The sequence below is a fragment of the Schistocerca piceifrons genome, chromosome 5 (assembly GCF_021461385.2).
Source record: "Schistocerca piceifrons isolate TAMUIC-IGC-003096 chromosome 5, iqSchPice1.1, whole genome shotgun sequence".
Classification (NCBI taxonomy): domain Eukaryota; kingdom Metazoa; phylum Arthropoda; class Insecta; order Orthoptera; family Acrididae; genus Schistocerca; species Schistocerca piceifrons.
Window position 1 is genome coordinate 160,434,643 of NC_060142.1, and position 26,130 is coordinate 160,460,772.

The 26,130-nt window shown below is 41.8% G+C and overlaps 1 protein-coding gene across 1 annotated transcript in view; it reads right to left on the minus strand.

Moving 5' to 3' along the window:
• LOC124798828 (cytochrome P450 6k1-like) overlaps positions 1-26,130 on the minus strand; it is a 45,656-nt gene that overhangs the window by 15,297 nt on the left and 4,229 nt on the right. Inside the window, exons 4-5 of the mRNA XM_047262359.1 lie at positions 15,977-16,158; positions 1,137-1,358 (exon numbers count right to left, since the gene is read on the minus strand). Of these exons, the coding sequence (XP_047118315.1) occupies positions 1,137-1,358; positions 15,977-16,158 (404 nt within the window). The remainder of the gene's footprint in view (positions 1-1,136; positions 1,359-15,976; positions 16,159-26,130) is intronic.

The following is a 26,130-nucleotide window of genomic DNA, read 5'->3' on the forward strand; positions in this document are numbered from 1 at the left end:
GCAAAACATGGACTCTATTCCAGTTAAGTAAATATTTCCAGTACAAGTAAATAAAGAACCATATTAATACAGGTGTGCATTTGTGTTGTACAAAGAGGATACCAGCCACCTATAACAACAACCTCTCCCTTGCTTTCTTGGTACAAGACTCTATAGTGGCGCCGAGGACTCTACAGAATGTTCAAGTGACGTGCACATGAGTTGTTAGCAAAGGGGATGAGTGTTTATATTATCCAGAATCGAACATGACCAGGGGACACTATCCGACCAGCTGATGGCGTGGATGGTGAGTTGCCAGAAATGACAGAAAGGCAACAAAAGCAATGGACGAACAACGGAGACAACATAGGAGAATGACAAGTATGGAGGATGAAGCAAATCGAGAGCCTAGAAGTAGCAATATCGGAACACAAGCAATGCTAAGTTCAACGAGCAATAAGAGTCGCAGTCGGAACACGTCTGAGGTCTGGACCCCCGCACTGCTAGCTCTACGGCGAGGCAGCGAGCGCAGATAGGCTGGCGCGGGGGCGTGGCACGCACTTAGCGCTGAGCCGGCTACAGCAGAGCTCTAAAATATTAGGAGCGCCCCCTAGCGGCTGCGTTTAGGTTCATGCATTCTGACAGGCTTTCGAACTCATCAGCCCGGTATACCAGTGTGTTTTCCGTGCTAAAATTACGAAAAGAGTGTGGAAAACACCAGGGAGGACAGGAGGAAACAAAGGAACCAATTGGATTGTTGAACTCCAGAAGGATTGGTCGGAGTTGAGGATGAAGATGGAAGGAAGGGAAAATTTGTGAAGGAAGTACACACCAACCAATAGTCTGGTGTTCGAGGACACAGAAGGATAAAGGAAAAGGATAGACAGTCAGCAGTGGAACAGATAAGAGAAGAGGATACTGTAGGTTTCAGGTGAAGGGCAGGAGAGAACAGAACAAATTATGGAGAGATTCACGGAGGTGGAAAGGATATCTATGGAGAGACTACGCGTGGTCCTGGAGTGGCAGTTACACAAGAAGAAGAAGAATATGACACTACAGAGCCTCTAAATTCAGGTTCATTGTGTGGAAGCAAGAAGAGTTAATCAGGTTAGCTACGTTTGTGCACACGTACCAAAGATGAGCCTGCAGCAGCTCACCTGCAATAACCTTGTCCAGATACTTCATTTTCGAGATGGCCTCGTAAGTCAGCTGTCCTGCGTTTTCTTTCAGCGTCGCGTCCACTTCCTCATGCAGTCGCTTCTGTACATCTGGATTGAGAGCCAGTTCGTAGAGTGCGAAACTCATGGTAGTCGACGACGTCTCGAAGCCTGCGGCGTAAAACAGGATGCACTGTGCTGCCACGTCGTCGATGGTAAACTCTGCGAAAAGAGATCGTGTCCTTACTACAATTTCTATATCTGGTATTAATGGGTTCATCTTTGAAATATAGAAAGGTATTGACCGCACAATTCTGGTACAATTCCTGTATCTGATAGTAATGAGCTGAACTCTGAAATGTATAAAGATCTTGACCGCACAATTCTTCATTAAGTGTTACGCATTTCAAAATTTCGCCGTCAGGCTGATGCTGCGGAATAAAGTGTACAAGAAAATAAACGATAGCAGCTTTGGACACAATACCATAAGTATGCATGTCAGTATTCCATATACAGATATTTCAGTTAGCATAAAACTTAAATTTAAATCAAACTTTAGTAAAAGGCTCATTAAAGCGAGCACAAAGACTGAATATAACACAGATCTCATCTCATATAGGTATGTTTGACAGTGCCGTTGTCTGTTCAAAGAAAACCAGTGCCAAACTGACTCTGGCGATTAACCTACCAAAGAAGTAAACGAAGGCCGGTAATTGACGCTAGAATTAATCATAGAAATAAAGTCAAAGATTAACTTTACAAAGAGCTATGCCTTACTATTCAATACATGTCACAAAATTCATTTATGCTGTCTAGAGGAGAAATTCATATATTGACAGCATGAAATGTCAGTCATTAGGCAGCAATGTGAACAACGTTACAGAAGTAGTCGTTAGTCAATAATTAAAACAGAAGACATGTTTGCAACCACTGGTGTGGTGCAATACAAACATAAAGCCGATTTAGATCAGAAATAAAATATAAGTTGTGAAAGAATAAGTTCATAACCATCAGTTTAAAACCGTTACTAAATGAAACGTTACATAAGTATGACCAAACAGAATCATATTACAGTATACGAACATATAATAAATGATGTACAAAAGAATCATTTAGCTGAGCCTAGATTAGTGACAACAACTTGAAATAAGAAGGAACTATTATTACAATAAAAGGGACTTTTGTGTTTTTATTTAAAAAACTTAATAGTACAGTACTAGATCGCATAACAGTCCAGCTGTTATCAGTTTGCAGTCATCACAAAAGTCAATGGTAAACGAGTATGAAAAATTGTAATCATATTACAATGGTTGAATAAATAATAGATGATATGCAATATAATCATTTAGCTAAGCCTAAATGAGTGGCAACAATTTGAAATAAAATGGAAACTAATAATAAATTTTTTCTCTCTTTCTTTCTCCCTTTTTCTTTGTCTTATATTAAAAACTTAAAGGAATAATATCAAAATGTGTAACAGCTTAGCTTGAAGATGTCTGAGGATACTCAAAAAACATCTTAGCATATTTTGGTTGAGGATTAGAGTTAGGATCATTAGTTGACAGAAAGTGATGCCAAGACAATTGTAATGCTGAAATAGTGGTTGTACACTTTCAGAATTAATGGATTGTGTTTGGATGTGTAATTATAAGGAATAGAATGAAAAACTGTAACAAAACTAGCCCTCTGGAATAGCAGTGAAACCCAAACGTTCTACACTCCTAAGGTTAACCACAATGTAATGTATGTGTAATGTAACTATATATGATTTTTTTTTCCCTTTATTGAGTTTCGAGGTCCCCTGAAGGGGGCGGGCTGGCAGCAGCTTAGTACCCAGCTCTTCAGCCTACAGAATTTTTAAAACATAAGAAGAAGATAATAAACAATAAAAGCAGGCAATAAAAATGGTAACTTGAATTGTAAAATGGCGGAAAATTGTGGAAGTTAAAACATAAAACAAAGGGTTGGCGATGCTAATAAAATACACAGGAAGCAAATAGGTAAAATAGTAGACAGACAATTAAGAAAACATGGCGATAGTCTGGTTTCTGTTTGCAAGAGATATAAAAAAAAATCACACCCAGTGACAGTATGATTTCTGTTCGCAACACTTCGTAAAAGACACACAACACTTAACCCTCACTTAAAACATGACACTAAAACGTTGGCACGAAGGTGACACACCACAGCCAAGGGCAGATTGGGGGGGGGGGGGGCTGGACAGATGAGGGGGATAAAAGGGGGGAGACAATGGAGGGAGAGAACTCATAAGGGGGGGCAGGGCAGACGCGAGAGGGAGTGGGGAAAAGCAAAGGAGGGGAATGCAAAAGGACTCTGGGGAGAGAAGGGAGTCAAAGAGAGCGTAGGCAGGGAAGAGGGGGAGGTGAGGATCAGAGTTGATAGGAGGGATAAATGGAGGGAGAGAGGGCATCATCCACGTGGGGGAGTCAATGGAAGCCACCTTGGGAAAAGAGATGAAGGGTGTAGAGGTGGAGGATAGGGGGGACAACGGTGAAGGCGTGGCAGAGGGCGGGGATTGGAAGGGAGCAACCAGGGGCTGAGGGGGATCAAGTTGGTGGGAGGTGTAGAGGATGTGGATAAGTTCAAGGAAACGGAGCAGATGGGGGAAAGGAATCAAGTTGTAGAGGATCCACATGGGGGACAGGAGGCATATACAGAAGGCGAGATGGAGTGCATGGCGCTCAAGGATCTGGAGGGACTTATAGAATTTGGGGGGCGGATTATATTTGATGTGAGAAATCAAATTTACTCTGTTGATAATGTGGAATGCAAGGAGAGGAAGCATGCACGTGTTGCGGTAAAACTGTAAAGTACATCAAATGAATAGCATGAAGTATTAATGTTGGCGAAATGCAAAGTACCGATGCACCGCACATCATCTGTAATTAAAAGAACTACACAGCGGGGCACGTACGTTGAGGTGGCAGTCTTCGATAACAGTTGGCTCCATCTCATGGGGTAGAGTGAATCTATAACGGGAACCTGCCGAGATAGTCACATCAGATCCGCCTGTGAAAACGGTGGCACCATCTAACAGTGTGGAAGATACTAACCTGCATTCATCATCGTATATAGCTCAATAAGTCTATATGATTATGTCTAATCTGAAGTACAAGTAGCACAAGTTTATATGCCAACTAGCTCCGCAGATGATGAAAAGATTGAAGAAACGAATGATGCAATGAAGGAAATATTCAGATAGTAAAGGGAGACGAAAATGTAATAGTCATTGAGGACTGGAATTCGACAGTAGGAAGGAAGAGTAGTGGGTGAATACTGACTGGAGGTAAGGAATGAAAGAGAAAGCCGCCTTGTAGAATTTTGCACAGTGTATAATTTAATCATAGCTAACACTTAGTTTAAAAATCATGAAAGAAGGTTATATACGTGGAAGAGGCCTGGAGGGACTGGAAGGTTTCAGATAGATATTATAATAGTACGACAGAGATTTAGGAACCAAGTTTTAAATTGTAAGACATTTCCAGGAGCAGATGTGGACTCTGGCCATAATTTATTGGTTATGGACTGTAGATCAAAGCAGAAGAAATAGCAAAATGGTAGGAATCTAAGGATATAGTACCTGGATAAGCTGAAAGAACCAGAGGTTGTAGAGAGTTTCGGAGAGAGCATTAGGGAACGATTGACAACAACAGGGGAAAGAAATACAGTAGAAGAAGAATGGGTAGCTTTCAGAGATGAAATAGTGAAGGCAACAGAGGATAAATTAGATGAAAAGACGAGGGATAGTAGAAATCCTTGTGTAACAGAATAAATATTGATTTTAACTGATAAAAGGAGAAAATATAAAAATACAGTTAATGAAGCACGTGAAAAGTAGTAAAACGTCTCAGAAATTAGATCGACAGGAAGTGCAAAATGGCTAAGCAGGGATGGCTAGAGGAAAAATGTAAGGTTGTAGATGGATATGTTAGTAGGGAAAGATAAATATGGCATACAGGAAAATTAAAGAGATTTTTGGAGAAAAGAGAACCACCTGTATGAATATCAAGACCTCAGGTGGAAAACCAGTCTTAACTAAAGAAGAGAACGCAGAATTTGGAATGAAAGAGGACAGACGAAGATGAATCAGAGATATGATACTGCATGAAGAATCTGACAAAACACTAAAAGACCTAAGTCGAAACAGGGTCCCAGGAGTAGACAACATTCTATTGGAACTACTGGCAGCCTTGGGAGAGCCTGCCATGACAAAACACTACCATCTGGTGAGCAACATGTATGAGATAGGCGAAATACCCTCAGACTTCAAGAAGAATATAGTAATTCCAAAGCAGGTGTTGACAGGTGCGAAAATTACCGAGCTATCAGTTTAATAAGTCATGCAAAATACTAACACGAATTCTTTACAGACGAATGGAAAAACTGGTAGAAGCCGACCTCGCGGAAGATCGGTTTGGGTTCCGTAGAAATGTTGACAATACTGACCCTACGATTATCATATAAGACAGATTAAAGAAAGGCAAACCTACGTTTCTAGTATTTGTAGATTTATAGAAAGCTTTTGACAATGTTGACTGGAACACTGTCTTTCAAATTCTGAAGATGTCAGGAGTAAAATACAGGAAGCGAAAGGCTATTTTAAATTTGTTCAGGAACCAGATGGTAATTATAAGAGTCGAGGGGCATGAAAGGGAAGCAGTGGCTGAGAAGGGCATGTGACAGGGTTGTAGCCTATCCCCGATGTTCTTCAATCTGTATATTGAGCAAGCAGTAAAGGAAACAAAAGAAAAATTGGGAGTAGGTATTAAAGTCCATCGAGAAGAAATAAAAACTTTTAGATTTGCCGACGACATTGTAATTCTGTCAGAGATAGCAAAGGACCTGGAAGAGCAGTTGAACGGAATGGATAGTGTCCTGAAAGGAAGATATAAGATGAACATCAACAAAAGCAAAAAGAGGATAATTGAATGTAGTCGAATTAGATCAGGTCATGCTGAGGCAATTACATTAGGAAATGAGACGCTTAAGGTAACAGATGAGTTTTGCTATTTGGGGAACAAAATAACTGATGATGATGAAGTAGAGAGGATATAAAATGTAGATTGGATATGGTAAGCAAAGCGTTTCTGAAGAAGAGAAATTTGTTAACATCTAATGTAGATTTAAGTGTCAGGTAGTGTTTTCTGAAAGCGGTTGTATGGATTGTAGCCATATATGGAAGTGAGACATTGACGATAAATAGTTTAGACAAGAAGAAAGTAGAAGCTTTCGAAAAGTGGTGCTACAGAAGAATGCTGAAGATTAGATGGGTAGATCACGTAACTAATGAGGAGGTATTGAATAGAATTGGGGAGAAGAGGAATTTGTGACACAACTTGACTAGAAAAAAGGATGTGTTGGCAGAAGACATTCTGAGGCATCAAGTGGTCACCAATTTAGTATTAGAGGGAAGCGTGGAGAGTAAAAATCGTAGAGGGAGACCAAGAGATGAATACACCAAGCAGATTTATGATGTAGGTTGCAGTAGTTAGTCGGAGATGAAGAAGCTTGCACAGGATAGAGTAGCATGGAGAGCTGCATCAAACCAGTTTCTGGAGTGAGGATCACAGCAATATTTCTAATCGAAGCAATCTTAGAACATGTTGAATCTGCGATCTATTTCATTTAGTGTCTTCAAATAAATGTAGGAACCAGTTACTACTGAAAAACTCCTGCTCATTAAGTAACCGATGTCACTGACAGATTCGATTTCTATATATTTCGGGTTCTTCTAGGATGTCCAACTGACGACTAATGGATCCAGCTCTCTAACTTGGTGCCTTAACAACGCAATAACGACAACGATGACGATAACTCTTGCGGCTGCTAGATGAGTTCCCAACGTAATATGTTCACGTATAGGTCAGAGATGTTCACGGTCACACATGAAACGACTGAGATCCCACGAAATTACCTGTGCAGCTGGTCACTCAGAATATCCTGCTATTATGTGTTGAACTGCAAACATTAACGTCTCATATTGGCGCCCAACGATTAGTGACTATTTTGCCCCAAAGCACGTTGGGGCTCATGAAGTTGGCTCGTGGATCTGTGTAGTATTATTTTGTTAATGAGCAACAGTGAATTTCTACAATAAACTGTGTAAACTGTAAAAAGGTATGACATGGTGACTGTTTTGTGATGAATTTGTTTCGTATTTGTGGATTTATTGGAATTTTGAAGAGTAGAAAAGCTGTAAATATGTTATTTCTGTGTAGAAGTTTGATTCTGCTCAACCATTCGGCAATAACTAAACTCGGTTAGTGATATTACCGATGACTCGTACACGTGATGTCAACAGAACTTACGCCTCTCAGTTTCTGAGTGCCGCAGACAATACACTGATTTTTGTGAGATTAATTAGCAAATAAAATGAAACTGTTAGGGTTATCAGGACTCGAGAATGATCGCTGACGTAAGATGTCAACAGAAGGGTTACCAAATTCTGAATTCTAGGTAGGGTATTATTTCGCAGAATCTGCATTACAACGGGTAGACCGTGTCGTAGCTACGAACAGAAATTAGATGAACCGTCACGCTCGTCAAGGAAGGGAAACCACTGAGGAGAAATACGCCAGAACAGATCTGTCTCTCAAATGAATCTCAGCTGGGGTTGGTGCAGAAGCTCTTGGTCCGATTAATCATCGTCATGTTCATGAACAACAATGAGTTAGTCACAGTAGCTGTCTGTAGTTGCTTTCGTTTCTGTGCTGAATTTAGGCCACCGTCTGAAAATCATTTCTGCACTAGGAACGTAATAATAAACTCGCGGATATAGCGGATGGTCGGGTGATATGGGACAGCGGACTGCATCGGGCAATGGCTAGTGCTAAACTCTAGCGCTAGCGGAAGCTCCTAAGCGCCGCTGCACCACGAACTACGGAGGCAAGACTGCGCACATGATTTCGAATCAAAACAACGGTGCGTTTCAGAATGACAAGAAATTATCTGTTTGTATTGAGTTTTAGGCTATGACCATGTCTAGCCTAAGTGATAACACTGCGAATATTAAACTACCACAACAGTACGTTCAGATTGTATCTAGCAAAGGAGTTTCTGGTTGTACAGGACAAAACAGATACCACGAAAGGTAAAATTTTTACGTTGTTTTCTTTAACAAACAAATATGGAGAAGTCTCGACATAAATGGAATGAAAATAACATGAAAGGCGTCGTTGAAGACGTCAGACCTCTTGAAATGACTAACAGGGAAGCGAGTGAGAAATAATGAGTTCCAAGAAGCATTTCAGGCGATAGACTAAAGACTTTACTGGAAAGCAAAGAGGTGGCTGTGAAACTGTTTACGGAAATAACGTATTTTCCGAGAGCATTCGGCGATGAACAGGAAACAATACTGAGCGATCAATGATGACCTCGAAGAAGACTAGTTTTAGCTGTACGTTTGTCAGGGTTGGGCCATGAGAATTGTGCCCACATAAAGCTGAACAGCCTTTGCTCCACGTACGATAAGCGTTTCAGTAAGGATAAATTAATATTTTGATTTAGGCGTATTCTGCCCAGAACTTTAACTTAATAACTTTATTATGAATTTTTGCTTACTTGACTCAACTTCATCCCGACGTGGAAACTTATAATTTGTTCTTGTTTAAGGCTTTACAACTATTTAAGACTCAGTTAAAACCATTTGTAGTAAAAATGACTGTTTTACATGTTTCAGTTATTCAGTTGCATGTTCGATACAACTATGCAACAGATGTAATCAACATAAATGCAAAGGTGGAAACAATATTTAAAAAAAATAGACGAAAATATATTATCATCTCTTAGAGACTTAAAACACAGTGACGGGAATAAGTTGAAACATCAAGAAAGAGTTTCGCGATATGTTACTACATCCGAAACATGACGTCTATTGAAATTTTGTGCCAGTCGGTTAAGAGTGGCACTTGTGGCGCCACTATGAGGATGCGCTGTAACGGTCATGAGCGTTTGTTAACTTCGAGATTGGACTTAGTGAGTTGATGTTAGTGAAGAGTGCGTTTAAGAGAACGACGACGTCATTATCAACAGCTCACTGAGTTTGTACGAGGTCGTGTAATAGAGCTTCGAGAAGCTATATGTTCCTTCTGCGATATTGCAGAAAGGCTCGGCAGTAATGTAGCCACTACCCATGACTGCGGGCAACGATGGTCGTAGGAAGGTACAGTAACAAGAAGACCGCGCTTGACAGCCTCGTGGAACTATCGAGAGGGAAGACCATCGTGTTCGGAGTATGGCGGTGGCGCATCGTACTGCGTCTGCAGCAACAGTTCGAGTAGCAGTTGGCACCACAGTGAACACAACGAGCTGTTATAAATCGGTTACTTCAAGGACAGTCTCCATCCAGACGCCCTCTAGCGTGCATTCCACTGACGTCAAACCACCACAGTTTGCGACTTCAGTGGTGTCAAGCGAGAGATCATTGAATGGTGGAGTGGAGGTCTGTTGTCTTTTCTGATGAAAGCTGGTTCTGTCTTGTAGCCGTTGATGGCCGTTTGTTGGTTAGAAGGGGATCAGATGAGCACCTGCAACCAATCTACATTACTGGTCATTAAAATTGCTACACCACGAAGATGACATGCTACAGACGCGAAATTTAACCGACAGGAAGAAGATGCTGTGATATGCAAATGATTAGGTTTTCAAAGCATTCACACAAGGTTGGCGCCGGTGGCGACACCTACAACATGCTTACACGAGGAAAGTTTCCAACCGATTTCTCATACACAAACAGCAGTTGATCGGCGTTGCCTGGTGAAACGTTGTTGTGATGCCTCGTGCCAGGAGGAGAAATGCGTACCATCACGTTTCCGACTTTGATAAAGGTCGGATTGTAGCCCATCGCGATTGAGGTTTATCGTATCGCGACATTGCTGCTCGCGTTGGTCGAGATCCAATGACTGTTAGCAGAATATGGAATCGGTAAGTTCAGGAGGGTAATACGGAACGCCGTGCTCGATCCCAACGGCCTCGTATCACTAGCAGTCGAGATGACAGACATCTTATCCGCATGGCTGTAACTGATCGCGCAGCCACGTCTCGATCCCTGAGTCAACAGATGGGGACGTTTGTAAGACAACCACCATCTGCACGAACAGTTAGACGACGTTTGCAGCAGCATGGACTATAAGCTCGGAGACCATGGCTGCGGTTACCCTTGACGCTGCATCACAGACAGGAGCGCCTGCGATGGTGTACTCAGCGGCGAACCTGGGTGCACGAATGGCAAAACGTCATCTTTTCTGATGAATCCAGGTTCTGTTTACAGCATCATGATGTGAACGCACATTAGAAGCGCGTATTCGTCATCGCCATACAGGCGTATCACTCGGCGTGATGGTATGGGGTGCCATTGGTTACACGTCTCGGTCACCTCTTGTTCGCATTGACGACACTTTGAACAGTGGACGTTATATTTCAGATGTGTTACGACCCGTGACTCTACCCTTCATTCTATCCCTGCGAAACCCCACACTTCAGCAGGATAATGCACGACCGCATGTTGCAGGTCCTGTACGGGCCTTTCTGGATACAGAAAATGCTCGACTGCTGCCCTGGCCAGCACATTCTCCAGATCTCTCACCAACTGAAAACGTCTGGTCAATGGTGGCCGAGCAACTGGCTCGTCGCAATAAGGCAGTCTCTACTCTTGATGAACTGTGGTATCGTGTTGAAGCTGCATGGGCAGCTGTACCTGTACACGCCATCAAAGCTCTGTTTGACTCAATGCCCAGGCGTATCAAGGCCGTTATTACGGCCAGAGGTCGTTGTTCTAGGTACTGATTTCTCAGGATCTATACACCCAAATTGCGTGAAAATGTAATCACATTCCAATTCTAGTATAATATATTTGTCCATTGACTACCCGTTTATCATCTGCATTTCTTCTTGGTGTAGCAAGTAGTTATCTGGCTAGTAGTTATCTGCGACCTAGACACACTGGATCTACACCTGTGATTATGGGCTGGGGTGCGCTTTTGTGCGATAGCAGGAGCATTCTGGTGCTTATTCTACGCACCTTTACTGCAAGTTTGTTTGTCATTCCGGTGATTCACCTGTTTCGCTATCATTCATGCGCAGAATTCCAGGTGGTGTTTTCGAACAGGATAACGCTCAGACACTGTCGGAGCATAACACAGGACAGAGGGAAGACAGGGGATTTGAAGTTAGTCTGCAATTTCCGAGAGGTGAAGAGCAAATGCAGGAAGGCAAATTCCCATTGAAGGCAAGCTGATGACTTGGATCAGGGCCGAACACTGTCTCAGGGTACTTACGAGAGGGGCGTATTTTGGGAGTCTACAGGCCGCTTGCAGCACGAGACTCGTGGAATTTATTTATTTTTGATCCGACTAACTACTGCAATGTAGGATAGTTCTAAACATTAGGAAATGCAACAGAAGTCAGTGTCAGAATTCATGGGGTGAGCACTAAGAGAAGTAGCGAACACTAGAAGCATGTTAAGTACAATCTTGACAGCAGCACTTCAAGTGAGAGAAACAGACAAGTCGGAGCTTATCGAGGATGTCCACGAGAGACACGGAGTCTGCGCCCCAACTGAGCCGTGGTAAAATTTGCTTCTTTGAAGAGCACGCCGCAGCGCGTAGGGTGAAGCAGTCGTCCTCCGTTTCTGGCGGTGGCGCCGCTGTGGCAGTCGCTGCTTTGGTGTCTCCTTCTGGTGGAAAAGGGGAAAGGTTGCCTGTTCACGTGATTTTAAGGGGCGCTATGAGCTCGGCAGTGGGTCAGTCTGTCAGTCTCGGCGAGTCTGTTCAGTTGGTCAGCCGGGACAATGTGAGGCAGTCAGTGTCTGTCTGTCGTCCGGAGTGCTAGTATGTGTTAGGCCGCCAGTCTGCTCTAGTTTGTTCAGGCAATGGTCATTGGCGGTTGGATCGATCGGTTGGTCGGTCGCGCACTGGGACACAAGATGACTTGTCCATCTTGAGCGTCGGCGCATGTGAGGTCGCCACGTCAGTAGGCTGCGCCGTATAGCGATGGGTAGTCGACTTCGCGGCCGACACGAGAGCAACTGGAGTCAGCCCTCGACATCGGTGTGGCCGGGGCGAGCTGCGACGCCGTGAGACGGGAGGTCGGCGCGCCTTCCTGCGTCCATTGAAGCGGTTGGCAGCGGACGGTTCGGGAGAACCTTTTGGGGGGGTGCTGCGCCAGGTCTTCGCCGGACATCGCAGTTTATTAGAAGTTAAGTGATTCGTGATATGTTGTTTCCTTTACTCGTTAAATTCTACTTGTTTTCTTGGTCAGTCTCTCGTCCCCAGCTTGCTCGTCAGTCTCCCGTCCGCATTTGTTAGGCAGTTAGTGTCTGTCTGTCTATCTGTCGGTCTGCCGTATGTTAATAGTTGCCCCTGTCATGTTTTTCGGATTCGGTGTTAACGAATTTATTGCTTAAGGTGTAAAGGCCGAATTCCTGACATATGTTTTTATCTTACCTATCGTCTTGAGAGGCGGTATATGTGTAATGTAGAGCATGTTTGTACATTTTATTTCATGGGTTTTTATTTAAATGGTCATTTTAGCATATAATGTTGCCACCCTTCCACCGTAAGAGTTTTCTTTTAACAAGAAGTTGCACTTTCGGTGGTAAGTAATTTTTTTTTTAATGTGAGTGTTTTGTACCATTTCCATCCCTCCTACGGGGTGCATAGTTTATGTGTATGTGTGAGTTGTTAAAATTTTTAGCTTAAAGTAAACTGGTGTGTTGCGGATTTGCACCAGTGTAGTCTTTCAGAGGTTGTTGTGAGCGGTCGTGACTACGGCCGTGTTAAAAGGAAGCGGCAAGTTTCTGAGCCCGAAAGCTCATACTGTAAAAAAAAAGAAAAAATGTTATTTCTGTCTCTGAATAAACTGTAACTTGATATTTAGAGGGTGCTTTCTGATTATAATTTTTAAATCTGTTTTTTCTTTTTTTTTTTTAAAAAAAAAAAAGAAAGGTTTTTTAAGAGTAAAATTTTCATTTGTTGAAATTTAATTTGTTTTCATCAGTTACCCACTGGCAACTACTTTCACGCTCACTTAGTGTGATTAAATGTGCTAATGTTCTTGATGAATCGTTAGTAAATAAGTTAAATTCTTTAACAAAAGGTTTTGAAAGTAAATGCACGGCTCACCAAGTATCTCACTGAGAACCCAACTCTGAATACAAAAATGAGAAACGTAGCTGCGCACTAGTTCTCCCTTCTTATAGTCGACCCACCAATCCACCAGTACATAACAACCTTCGTCGAATCTCACGATTCGCTCCGCACGTCCCCACCCTCAGACCTTTTGAGACTGGGGACTGCTCTAGTAACCCCACTGACGTTGCAGTTCTCAGGAACAAGTATCAAGCTTTCTGCCTCTGTGAAGAAGTGACTTATCGCGGCCATCTCCTACTGCGACGCCTTATAACAGCCTGTGCGTGGTGCATGGAGTTGCCAGTTAATTCTCTCCTCCAGCGCGTCTACAGTTTGCAGGACTCTAGTGTTACTACGTACACTACTGGCCATTAAAATTGTCACACCACGAAGATGACGTGCTACAGAGGCGAAATTTAACCGACAGGAAGAAGATGCTGTGATATGCAAATGATTAGCTTTTCAGAGCATCACACAAGGTTGGCACCGGTGGTGACACCCACAACGTGCTGACATGAGGAAAGTTTCCAACCGATTTCTCATACACAAACAATTGACCGGCGTTGCCTGGTGAAACGTTGTTGTGATGCCTCGTGTCAGGAGGAGAAATGCGTACTTTGATGAAGGTCGGATTGTAGCCTATCGCGATTGTGGTTTATCGAATCGCGACGCTGCTGCTCGCGTTGGTCGAGATCCAATGACTGTTAGCAGAACATGGAATCGGTGGGTTCAACAGGGTAATACGGAACGCCGTGCTCGATCCCAACGGCCTCGTATCACTAGCAGTCGAGATGACACGCATTTTATCCACATGGCTCTAACGGATCGTGCAGCCACGTCTCGATCCCTGAGTCAATAGTTGGGGACGTTTGCAAGACAACAACCATCTGCACGAACAGTTGGACGACGTTTGCAGCAGCATGGACTACCAGCTCGGAGACCAAGGTTGGGGTTACCCTTGACGCTGCATCACAGACAGGAGCGCCTGCGATGGTGTACTCAACGACAAACCTGGGTGCACGAATGGCAAAACGTAATTTTTTCGGATGAATCCAGGTTCAGTTTACAGCATCATGATGGTCGCATGGGAAGCGTGCATTCGTCATCGCCATATTGGCGTATCACCCGGCGTGATGGTATGGGGAGCCATTGGTTACACGTCTCGGTCATCTCTTGTTCGCATTGACGGCACTTTGAACAGTGGACGTTACATTTCAGATGTGTTACGACCGGTGGCTCTACCCTTCTTTCGATCCCTGCGAAACCCTACATTTCAGCAAGATAATGCACGACCGCATGTTGCAGGTCCTGTACGGGCCGATACAGAAAGTGTTCGACTTCTGCCCTATTCAGCACATTCTCCAGATCTCTCACCAATTGAAAACTTATGGTCAGTGGTTGCCGAGCAACTGGCTCGTCGCAATACGCCAGTCACTACTCTTGATGAACTGTGGTATCGTGTTGAAGCTGCATGGGCAGCTGTTCCTGTCCACGCCATACTAGCTCTGTTTGACTCAATGCCCAGGCGTATCAAGGCCGTTATTACGGCCAGAGGTAGTTGCTCCGGGTACTGACTTCTCAGGATCTATGCACCTAAATTGATTGAAAATGTAATCACATGTCAGTTCTAGTATAATATATTTGTCCAATGAATACCCGTTTACCATCTGCATTTCTTCTTGGTGTAGCAATTTTAATGGCCAGTAATGTATTTAGCTCCGACAACCTAAACTTTTGCCTACTCTCTGCATTGTGTCTCTGATTTCTTTCCTACCTTGCAGTGCCATTGATGGCTTTCAACAGCCTTAAGCGTAACAATGTACAATTCATTACTTAGTCAGTATATGACACCACATACCGCCGTTGTACCACAACATGGTCTTCAGAGTGTCGTCATGTTGCTTTGACCTGCTCGATCAACAGATCCGTCTCCAGCCGAGCACGCATGCAACATTATTGAACGAGGATTCCAGCGTCATCCACAAACAGCATTAACCGGCTCTGTATTGACCGACCAATTGCAACAAGCACGGAATTCTACATACTGACATGGGTCACCCGTACGATACAATGCTTCCACTTATGCATGCCTGCATTCAACATTTTGGCAGTTACACCAGTTTTTAATGCACCAGTATTTCATATGTGCAAAGGCTTACCTCACGTTTATATTAACCTGTAATGTTGCGACGTTAATCACAACAGTATGTTACCTAGAAAAACGTATTCTCGAAATTTCATTAGTCTACATTACTTTTTTCTTGGTGTTGCGATATTTTCCGTCAGTGTATATTAAGTTACATATCATTGTTAAGCGTGAGTAAGTTCCAATACAATCGTCAGAAGAAATAGCAAGACTTTCCAAAATGTTTATGTATCCAGTGCCATCTATGCTCCGTCCAACCATTCTGATTTTGGTTTTCCGTGATTTTCCTGAATCGCTTAAGGCGAATGCCGGGATGGTTCCTTGAAAGGGAACACCGGATTTCCTATCCCATCCTTCCTCAGTCCAAGCTTGTGCTCTGTCTCTAATGGCCTCGTTGTCGACAGGACGTTGAACACTAATGCTCCTTTCTCCTATGCCTGCCAGTCACACCTTCGCACGAGTGTGAATACAGACACTTTGCGGATAGCTGGTGAAGAAATGACAACTAGTGTGAACACAATTCCATTGGGTTTTGTGTTCATACTTACTCCAGTTATCAATTTCCTGGGAGCCAGTTTTACTTTGTTCGTCAATGAAGCCCTTGTTCTTGAGCTGCATCATTAGATGTAGTAAGTCGTTGCGAACTACGCCGTGTTGTTCCCGGTACTCAATAGTCTCCTTCACCATATTCCGAAAGTATCTCGTCACGTGTACAGTGCCGCTCGGAATCCTGGAAAAAACGGAAGTGCATAAACATTCAAAGTCTTGCATACCGTAGCATCACGTCTCGACAAACATTTAGCGTTTGTGGACCCGACGCATATGAAATGTAAAGTAACGCACATGGTTGTCAAACTACACGGTCCGAGCCACTGTTCAGTGGAAAGTTCTTTTAAACATTTTTTGTAGCTGATTATCAACAGCCGTCAAGTAATGTATAAAATGCATGTTTCACCATCAGCTGTTTTCATTTTAAATCCAAATATCAACCGGTTTCAGTCTTGGACCATTTTCACAGATAAGGATTAAAATGGTTTTAAGCCACCACATTACATTTGTCATTACTTAGATGATGTGCAGAGCATGTCATCAATATCAATATACGACACAGGACTTATAGAAGCAAACATACGAATACTAAATGTACACAGAGCAGTACTGGAGAGAAGATCATTCTTCACACCTCATTAAACGCGAATTCTTCTCTTTTAATTTTAATCTTGTTTCCGGGTTACAAATATCTTAAACGAACTTCAATGTGAAGGTGAGCCTGGCATGCATAGGAGAAAGGAAGATTAGTGTAGCATATTCCTAATTTCTGTTAGAGCTGAGGGTGTTTCATACTAGACCAGTTAAGTGTAGATTTTAAGAGTATAGTGGCCATCCTACATACTCTACTATTCTGCTGTAACTATGCTAATTAGACGAAGCGACATTATTATCCTTAAAATGTAACGTCAGTTTTTTAGACAACGGTAGTGGACTGCAACGTAGGTGTTCTTTGTACTAGAAAAAAATGCTCTCTTCTCTGTCACGACGACATACCAATGAAGGTGATTTCCTGAAAGTTTAGTGTTTACCGTCCAACGGTCTGGCAATAATTAGAGAAGAGACACTAACCCAGCTCGGATGGAATAGAGGCGAAGTAACTGTTTTTTTTTTCATCTCTTTCATTCACTTGAACGGATTTAGGATACCCACAAAAACATATTCTGAGTGGCTGGAAGATGTTATCCCAGGTCCTCCCAAATGCGGTCCCAGTGTCATAGCCACTCAGCACCTCACTTCGTGTGCAAGGGAGGAATGGGAAAGGGGGAACTGTAAATCTATGGGTGAAAAATATATTGTTAGACCTAGCGGTGATGATAGGTTTTCCGAATTTTGCAGAATAAATGTGCAAGTGCAAGTGACGGATAACTACTTGGCGTTCAAATTAATCAGTACAAGAAATCGCGCTCGTTAACAATCGCCGCCCCTAACCACCTGGTCATAGCTCGCGCTGTGGGGAACCGCCGATCCTGCACTTAAAGCGGCAACCATCAACGTTCACATTATATTGTACTAGCAAATCCGGCAATGCTTTGTAATTGCTAAATACGTATGAGGAATGGATATACGTCCTAATCTGGGGTATCCCTCGGAATTGCGTCAGGACGCAAATTGCGGCACCTCGATGAGGCTTCGCCCACTTTGATCGTATGGTACTGGAATTATAATGAACCTATCTGAATAGGAATGAAAAATACTCCTCTGTTTTTGCTTTTCAGTGTTGTTGTTGTTGTGGTCTTCAGTCATGAGACTGGTTTGATGCAGATCTCCATGCTACTGTATCATGTGCGAACTTCTTTATCTCCCAGTACTTACTGCAACCTACATCCTTCTGAATCTGCTTAGTGTATTCATCTCTTGGTCTCCCTCTACGATTTTTACCGTCCACGCTGCCCTACAATGCTAAATTGGTGATCCCTTGATGCCTCAGAACATGTCCTACCAACCGGTCCCTTCTTCTCCTCAAGTTGTGCCACAAACTCCTCTTCTCCCAAATTCTGTTCAATACCTCCTCATTAGTTATGTGATCTAGCCATCTAATCTTCAGCATTCTTCTGTAGCACCACATTTCGAAAGCTTCTATTCTCTTCTTGTCCAAACTATTTATCGTCAATGTTTCACTTCCATACATGGCTACACTCCATACAAATACTTTCAGAAACGACTTCCTGACACTTAAATCTATACTCGATGTTAACAAATTTCTCTTCTTCAGAAACACTTTCCTTGCCATTGCAAGTCTACATTTTATATCCTCTCTACTTCGACCATCATCACTTATTTTGCTCCCTAAATAGCAAAACTCCTTTACTACTTTAGGTGTCTCATTTCCTAATCTAATACCCTCAGCATCACCCGACTTAATTCGACTACATTCCATTATCCTCGTTTTGCTTTTCCTGATGTTCATCTTATATCCTCTTTTCAAGACACTGTCCATTCCGTTCAGCTGCTCTTCCAAGTCCTTTGCTGTCTCTGACAGAATTACAATATCCGCGAACCTCATAGTTTTTATTTCTTCTCCATCGATTTTAATACCTACTCCGAATTTTTCTTTTGTTTCCTTTACTGCTTGCTGAATATACAGATTGAATAACATCAGGGATAGGCTGCAACCCTGTCTCACTCCCTTCCCAACCACTGCTTCCGTTTCATGCCCCTCGACTTTTATAACTGCCATCTGGCTGGCTCTGAGCACTATGGGACTTAACATCTTAGGTCATCAGTCCCCTAGAACTTAGAACTACTTAAACCTAACTAACCTAAGGACATCACACAACACCCAGCCATCACGAGGTAGAGAAAATCCCTGACCCCGGGAACCCGGGCGTGGGAAGCGAGAACGCTACCGCACGACCACGAGATGCGGGCTGCCATCTGGTTTCGGAACAAATTGTAAATAGCTTTTCGCTCCCTGTATTTTACCCCTGCCACCTTCAGAAAAAAAGTTAAAAAATAATAATCAAAAGCTACCTAAAGCTGGCTTTTGATTATTATTTTTTAACTGTTTTTTTCATGGTACACTTACAAGACTTCAGAATATAGGTACAACATTTTTCGATTTTTCGGTGTTGTGTGGTAAGAGTACGAACTGGTTTTCTGAATTATCAATTTGTGCAAGGGCAATGCCTACACGAAAAACTCTGTGGTCGTAAAATAGTTCCAACATGTTTAGAGTGGCAGCTCAAGCAAAATTTAACCAATATGCCACTTATGTGTTGGCCTATAGCCTTTTGACATACAAGGGTAGTAATTCTAACTAAATTGAATATATTAATTAAAAGTGTATAAACTGAACTATTTAAATATATTTAAATTTTACAATTTATCACTTAACATTGTGAGGAACGAAATGAAATTTAAGAAAATTTACTATGTTCAGCATCAATATTATCACCTGACAAAGGAAATCTAATTATTCTATCCAGCATTGAAAGAAAAAATGCATGTTTATATATAGTTGAGTTGGAAAACTTTAATATATAGTTATATCTGTACAGGTTTTCTAAAAAACATTAAAATGTTGTCTACCTTCGTTTTTATGAACCCTTAGATCAAGATAGCTAATACAATCATTATCCACAATTTCAGCAGCGAAATTAATGCATAAGTGATAGCTGTTAAACAGGTAGTGTACAGTTTGTATGCCACTTGAGCTTCAAATACATAGTGTATGTAAGTAAGATTGGTTGGTCTCGTGTATGTATACCACTCTCCTTGTATTTATTGATTATTTTATTGTTATTTTTGAGATATTGTACTATACTTGTTATAGAATTGCTTTGTACTCATTTAAGCTTCTCTGGTATCATGTATGTAAGCTACCCTTCTTGTACTTCTTGATATTTTATTGTTATTTTTTATACCATAACATATGGTTCATATATTATATTACCCATTCATGTCCCTCCTTTAAACTATGAGATATCGTAGTACTTCTTTGGTGTGGCTGTATGGTTTATTGGAACTGAAGTATGTTAGTCTTTGCTGTGGATAGTTATGTAAGCGTGTCAATAAGGTGTAATAGCTGAAAACAGTTTTTGATTTTATATTTCAAAGTTATCCATTTACTGGTCACACCCATCATCGCACACTATAAAAGTTTAATGGCCTAAACCTGATGACTCTGAAACTTTCTTGGTCTTGAATAACTTTTATAAGCTCATTAGTTATTTGTCTGATGTACCATATTGATCTCACACATTTGGGTATAGTGTATTGAGCCCTATGAGGAAAAGTATTCCAAGTATGTCCTGTTCGACTATAAGTTAGATGTGTGATATTTTAACCACACAAACGGACATGAAATAATGTTTTCTGACAATTCTTCTGCATACCATCACTCATGTATTCTTTATTAAGTTATTGAGTTGTAACAATGTGTACTTTGTACTGTTTAACCGTGGTTTTCATATTTCCAGGATGATGTAACTTCTCAGTGAGATACTGTGAATCAAAATTATTTGTTCCTGTGTCTCTGTCTGTTGGGACATGTGATACATTGATTTATGCATTGTACCTAGGATTTGGCACTCTTTTAATTTCGGTTCAAAGATTTATGGCATAGGTAAGTTTATTGACATTATTATCATATACCCTCCCCCTCCCCCATGACCCATGGACCTTGCCATTGGTGGGGAGGTGCAACCACAATGGAAGGGTATCTGTTGAGAGGCCAGACAAACATGTGGTTCCTGAAAAGGGGCAGCAGCCTTTTCAGTAGTTGCAGGGTCAACAGTCTGGATGATTGATTGATCTGGCCTTGCAACACTAACCAAAACGGCCTTGCTGTGCCGGTACTGTGAACGACTGAAAGCAAGGGGAAACTACAGCCATAATTTTTCCCGAGGACATGCAGCTTTACTGTATGGTTAAATGATGATGGAGTCCTCTTGGGTAAAATATTCCGGAGGTAAAATGGTCCCCCATTCGGATCTCCGGGCGGGGACTACTCAGGAGGACGTTGTTATCAGGAGAAACAAAACTGGCGTTCTACGGGTTGGAGCATGGGATGTCAGATCCCTTAATCGGGCAGGTAGGTTGGAAAATTTAGAAAGGGATATGGATAGGTTAAAATTAGATAGAGTAGGAATTAGTAAAGTGTGGTGGCAGGAGAAACAATACTTCTGGTCAGGTGAATACAGGGTTATAAATACAAAATGAAATAGGGGTAATGCAGGAGTAGGTTCAATAATGAATAAAACAATAGGAATGCGGGTAAGCTACTACAAACAGCGTAATGAATATATTATTGTGGACAAGATAGACACGAAGCCCACGCCTACCACATTAGTACAAGTTTATATGCCAACTACCTCCGCATATGACGAAAAGATTGATGAACTATATGATAAAAGAAATTATTCAGATGGTAAAGGGAGACGAAAATTTAATAGTCATGGGTGACTGGAATTCGATAGTAGGAAAAGGAAGAGACGGAAATGTAGTAGGTGAATATGAAATGAGGGTAAGGAAGGAAAGAGGAAGCCGCCTGGTAGAATTTTTCACAGAGCATAACTTAATCATAGCTAACACTTGGTTCAAGAATCATGAAAGAAGGTTGAATACACGGAAGAAGCCTGGAGATACTGGAAGGTGTCAGATAGATTATATAATAGTAAGACAGAGATTTAGGAACCAGGTTTTAAATTGTAAGACATTTCCAGGGGCAGATGTGGACTCTGATCACAATCTATTAGTTATTAACTGTAGATTAAAACTGAAGAAAATGCAAAAAGGTGGGAATTTAGGGAGATCGGACCTGGGTAAGCTGACAGAACTAGAGGTTTTAGAGAGTTTCAGGGAGAACATTAGGGAACCATTGACAAGAATGGGGGAAAGAAATACAGTAGGAGAAGAATGAGTACCTTTGAGAGATGAAATAGTGAAAGCAGCAGACGATCAAGTAGGTAAAAAGACGAGGGCTAATAGAAATCCTTGGGTAATAGAAGAGATATTAAATTTAATTCATGAAAGGAGAAAATACAAAAATGCAGTAGATGAAGCAGGCAAAAAGGAATATAAACATCTCGAAAATGAGATCCACAGAAAGTGCAAAATTGCTAAGCAGGGATGGATACAAGACAAATGTAAGGATGTAGAGGCATATATCACTAGGGGTGAGATAGTTACTGCCTACAGGAAAATTAAAGAGACCATTGGGAAAAGAGAACCACTTGCATGAATATCAAGAGCTCAGATAGAAACTCAGTTATAAGCAAAGAAGGGAAAGCAGAAAGGTGCAAGGAGTATATAGAAGGTCTATCGAAGGGCGTTGTTCTTCAGGACAATATTATGGAAATGGAAGAGGATGTAGATGAAGATGAAATGGGAGATATGATACTGTGTGAAGAGTCTGACAGAGCACTGAAAGACCTAAGTCAAAACAAGGCCCCGAGAGTAGACAACATTCCATTGGAACTACTGATAGCCATGGGAGAGCCAGCCCTGAGTCTTCCACCTGCTGAGCAATATGTATGAGACAAGCGAAATACCCTGAGACTTCTAGAAGAATATAATAATTCTAATCCCAAAGAAAGCAAGTGTTGACAGATGTGAAAATTACCGAACTATCAGTTTAATAAGCCGCGGCTGCAAAATACTAACACGAATTCTTTACAGATGAATGAAAAAACTGGTAGAAGTCGACCTCGGGGAAGATCAGTTTGGATTCTGTAGAAATATTGGAACACGTGAGGCAATACTGACCTTATGACTTATCTTAGAAAAGAGATTAAGGAAAGGCAAACTTACGTTTTTAGCATTTATAGACTTAGAGAAAGCTTTTGACAATGTTGACTGGAATACTCTGTTTCAAATTCTTCAGGTGGCAGGGGTCAAATACAGGGAGCGAAGGGCTATTTACTATTTATACATAAATCCAGATGGCAGTTATAAGAGTCGAGAGGCATGGAAGGGAAGCAGTGGTTGGGCTGGGAGTGAGACAGGGTTGCAGCCTCTCCCCAATGTTATTCAATCTGTATATTGAGCAAGCAGTAAAGGAAAGAAAAGAAAAATTCTTAGTAGGAATTAAAATTCATGGAGAAGACATAAAAACTTTGAGGTTCGCCGATGAAATTACAATTCTGTCAGAGACAGAAAAGGACTGAAGAGCAGTTGAACGGAATGGACAGTGTCTTGAAAGGAGGATATAAGATGAACATCAACAAAATCAAAACAAGGATAATGGAATGTGGTCGAATTAAGTCTGGTGTTGCTGAGGGAATTAGATTAGGAAATGAGACGATTAAAGTAGTAAAAGAGTTTTGCTGTTTTGGGACCAAAATAAATGATGATGGTCGAAGTAGAGAGGATATAAAATGTAGACTGGCAATGGAAAGAAAAGCGTTTCTAAAGGAGAGAAATTTGTTAACATCGAGTATAAATTTAAATGTCAGGAAGTCGTTTCTGAAAGTATTTGTATGGAGTGTAGGCATGTATGGAAGTGAAACGTGGACGATAAATAGTTTAGACAAGAAGAGAATAGAAGCTTTCGAAATGTGGTGCTACGGAAGAATTCTGAAGATTAGGTTGGTAGATCACATAAGTAATGAGGAGGCATTGAATAGAATTGGGGAGAAGAGAAATTTGGGGCACATCTTGACTGGGAGAAGCGATCGCTTGGTAGGACATATTCTGAGGCATCAAGGGATCACTAACTTAGTATTGGAGAGCAGCGTGGGTTGTAAAAATCGTAGGGGGAGACCAAGAGATGAATACACTAAGCAGATTCAGGAGGATGTAGGTTGCTGTAGGTACAGGGGGATGAAGGAGCTAGCACAAAATAGACTAGCATGGAGAGATGCAAAAAAGCATAAAAGAACATGTTTTTGATAACTGATGCTTATGGTTTTGTACATTTTTTTTTACTTGTTACTGTGCTGTAGTTTTGTAATCATGGTTGCTTTGCTCTTAAAATTATCTTTGTATGTCATGATATATATCGGCTGTACATCTTCTTGGGTGTTGTCTTCAAGGCTGCAAGGGTTTTGGTTTCTCGTGACATGTTCTGACTACTTATGGCCTGTTCCCTGTTGTGGGTACATGGAGTAGGTTGTTTATGTATAAAAAGTATTGTTCTTCTATGGTATCACTCATGAAATTGGCAGTCAATACAACTGTATATTTCGGCATGATTGACATGTCACCTGCAGTAGCCAAATTTCGTGAGTTACGTTTATGTATTTCGTGTTTTTATAACTTTTTGCACGTGAGGTTTTACTGCCAATTCTGTTTTCTAACATTGATTCAGGTGTCAGATGACGGCCAGTGACCGAGACTGGTAGCAAATTAATAAACAGTTCTAATGCAACCAAGTGTCACGAATTTTCTGAAACATATTTGCTGCTGATAGTTACCTGAAAAGTGTTTCAATAGTGTAACTTTGCGAGGAATAAAATACAATTTAAAGAAAAAATTAGTTGCAGCACCAACTGAACCCGATTTGCACCTGAGTACTTGGCCACGTCACTGTTGTGACAACAACAGTCCTCGTACTGTACACTTGCACAATGCGCTATTCGCAATATCAAAGAAAAATATTGACTTGGCGTTGTGAGAAACTTAGCACCCATAGTCCCAGAAGGGATGACGTCATATCGGGCATGTATAATCGAAAACAGACTGCTGCAGCCCCTATTTGGGTGTATTGTAGGAAGGCTGACCATCATTTCAGCACTGATCACTGGTTTCTGGTTATCATGGTCTGTGTGCTAAAACACCTGTTCTCTACATCTACATCTACATACGTATTCCGCAATCCACCATACGGTGCGTGGCGGAGGGTACCTCGTACCACAACTAGCATCTTCTCTCCCTGTTCCACGCCCAAACAGAACGAGGGAAAAATGACTGCCTATATGCCTCTGTACGAGCCCTCATCTCTCTTATCTTATCTTTGTGGTCTTTCCGCGAAATGTAAGTTGGCGGCAGTAAAATTGTACTCCAGTCAGCCTCAAATCCTGGTTCTCTAAATTTCCTCAGTAGTGAATCACGAAAAGAACGCCTCCTTTCCTCGAGAGACTCTCATCCAAGTTCCTGAAGCATTTCCATAACACTCGTGTGATGATCAAACCTACCAGTAACAAATCTAGCAGCCCGCCTCTGAATTGCTTCTATGTCCTCCCTCAAATCGACCTGATAGGGATCCCAAACGCTCGAGCAGTACTCAAGATTAGGTCGTGTTAGTGTTTTATAAGCCGTGTCATTTACAGATGAACCACATCTTCCCAAAATGCTACCAATGAAACGAAGACGACTATCCGCCTTCCCCACAACTGCCATTACATGCTTGTCCCACTTCATATCGCTCTGCAATGTTACGCCCAAATATTTAATCGATGTGACTGTGTCAAGCGCTGTACTACTAATGGAGTATTCAAACATTACGGGATTCTTCTTCCTATTCATCTGCATTAATTTACATTTATCTATATTTAGAGTTAGCTGCCATTCTTTACACCAAGCACAAATCCTGTCCAAGTCATCTTGTATCCTCCTACAGTCACTCAACGACGACACCTTTCCGTACATCACAGCATCATCAGCAAACAGCCGTACATTGCTATCCACCCTATCCAGAAGATCATTTATGTAGATAGAAAACAACAGCGGACCTACCACACTTTCCTGGGGCACTCCAGATGATACCCTCACCTCCGATTAACACTCACCATCGAGGACAACGTACTTGGTTCTATTACTTAAGAAGTCTTCGAGCCACTCATTTATTTGGGAACCAATCCCATATGCTTGTACCTTAGTTAGGAGTCTGCAGTGGGGCACCGAGTCAAAAGCTTTCCGGAAGTCAAGGAATATGGCATCCGTCTGATGCCCTTCATCTCGCCCGTTCTATTTCCGTACCAACACGCATTCGTAGAGAAAGTGTGTAATTTTAATACAGTTTCTTGCTTGCATTCGGAGACAAATGGCGTAACTTTAGTTTGATGTTTACAGTATGCTGTACCACATTAGCACATGATAACTAGCTGAACTGCATGCTCGAATGTCTGATCTTTAGTCTTGTTTATTGTTATTTCAGATGAAATATTGATTGGGAACTGAAGGTAAAAATGAATGAGTAAATCAGTCGGAGTCATTGGTCTAGAGATGTGAGAGAAGCGTCCCCAGCTGCTGGACCTGTGAGGATACTTTT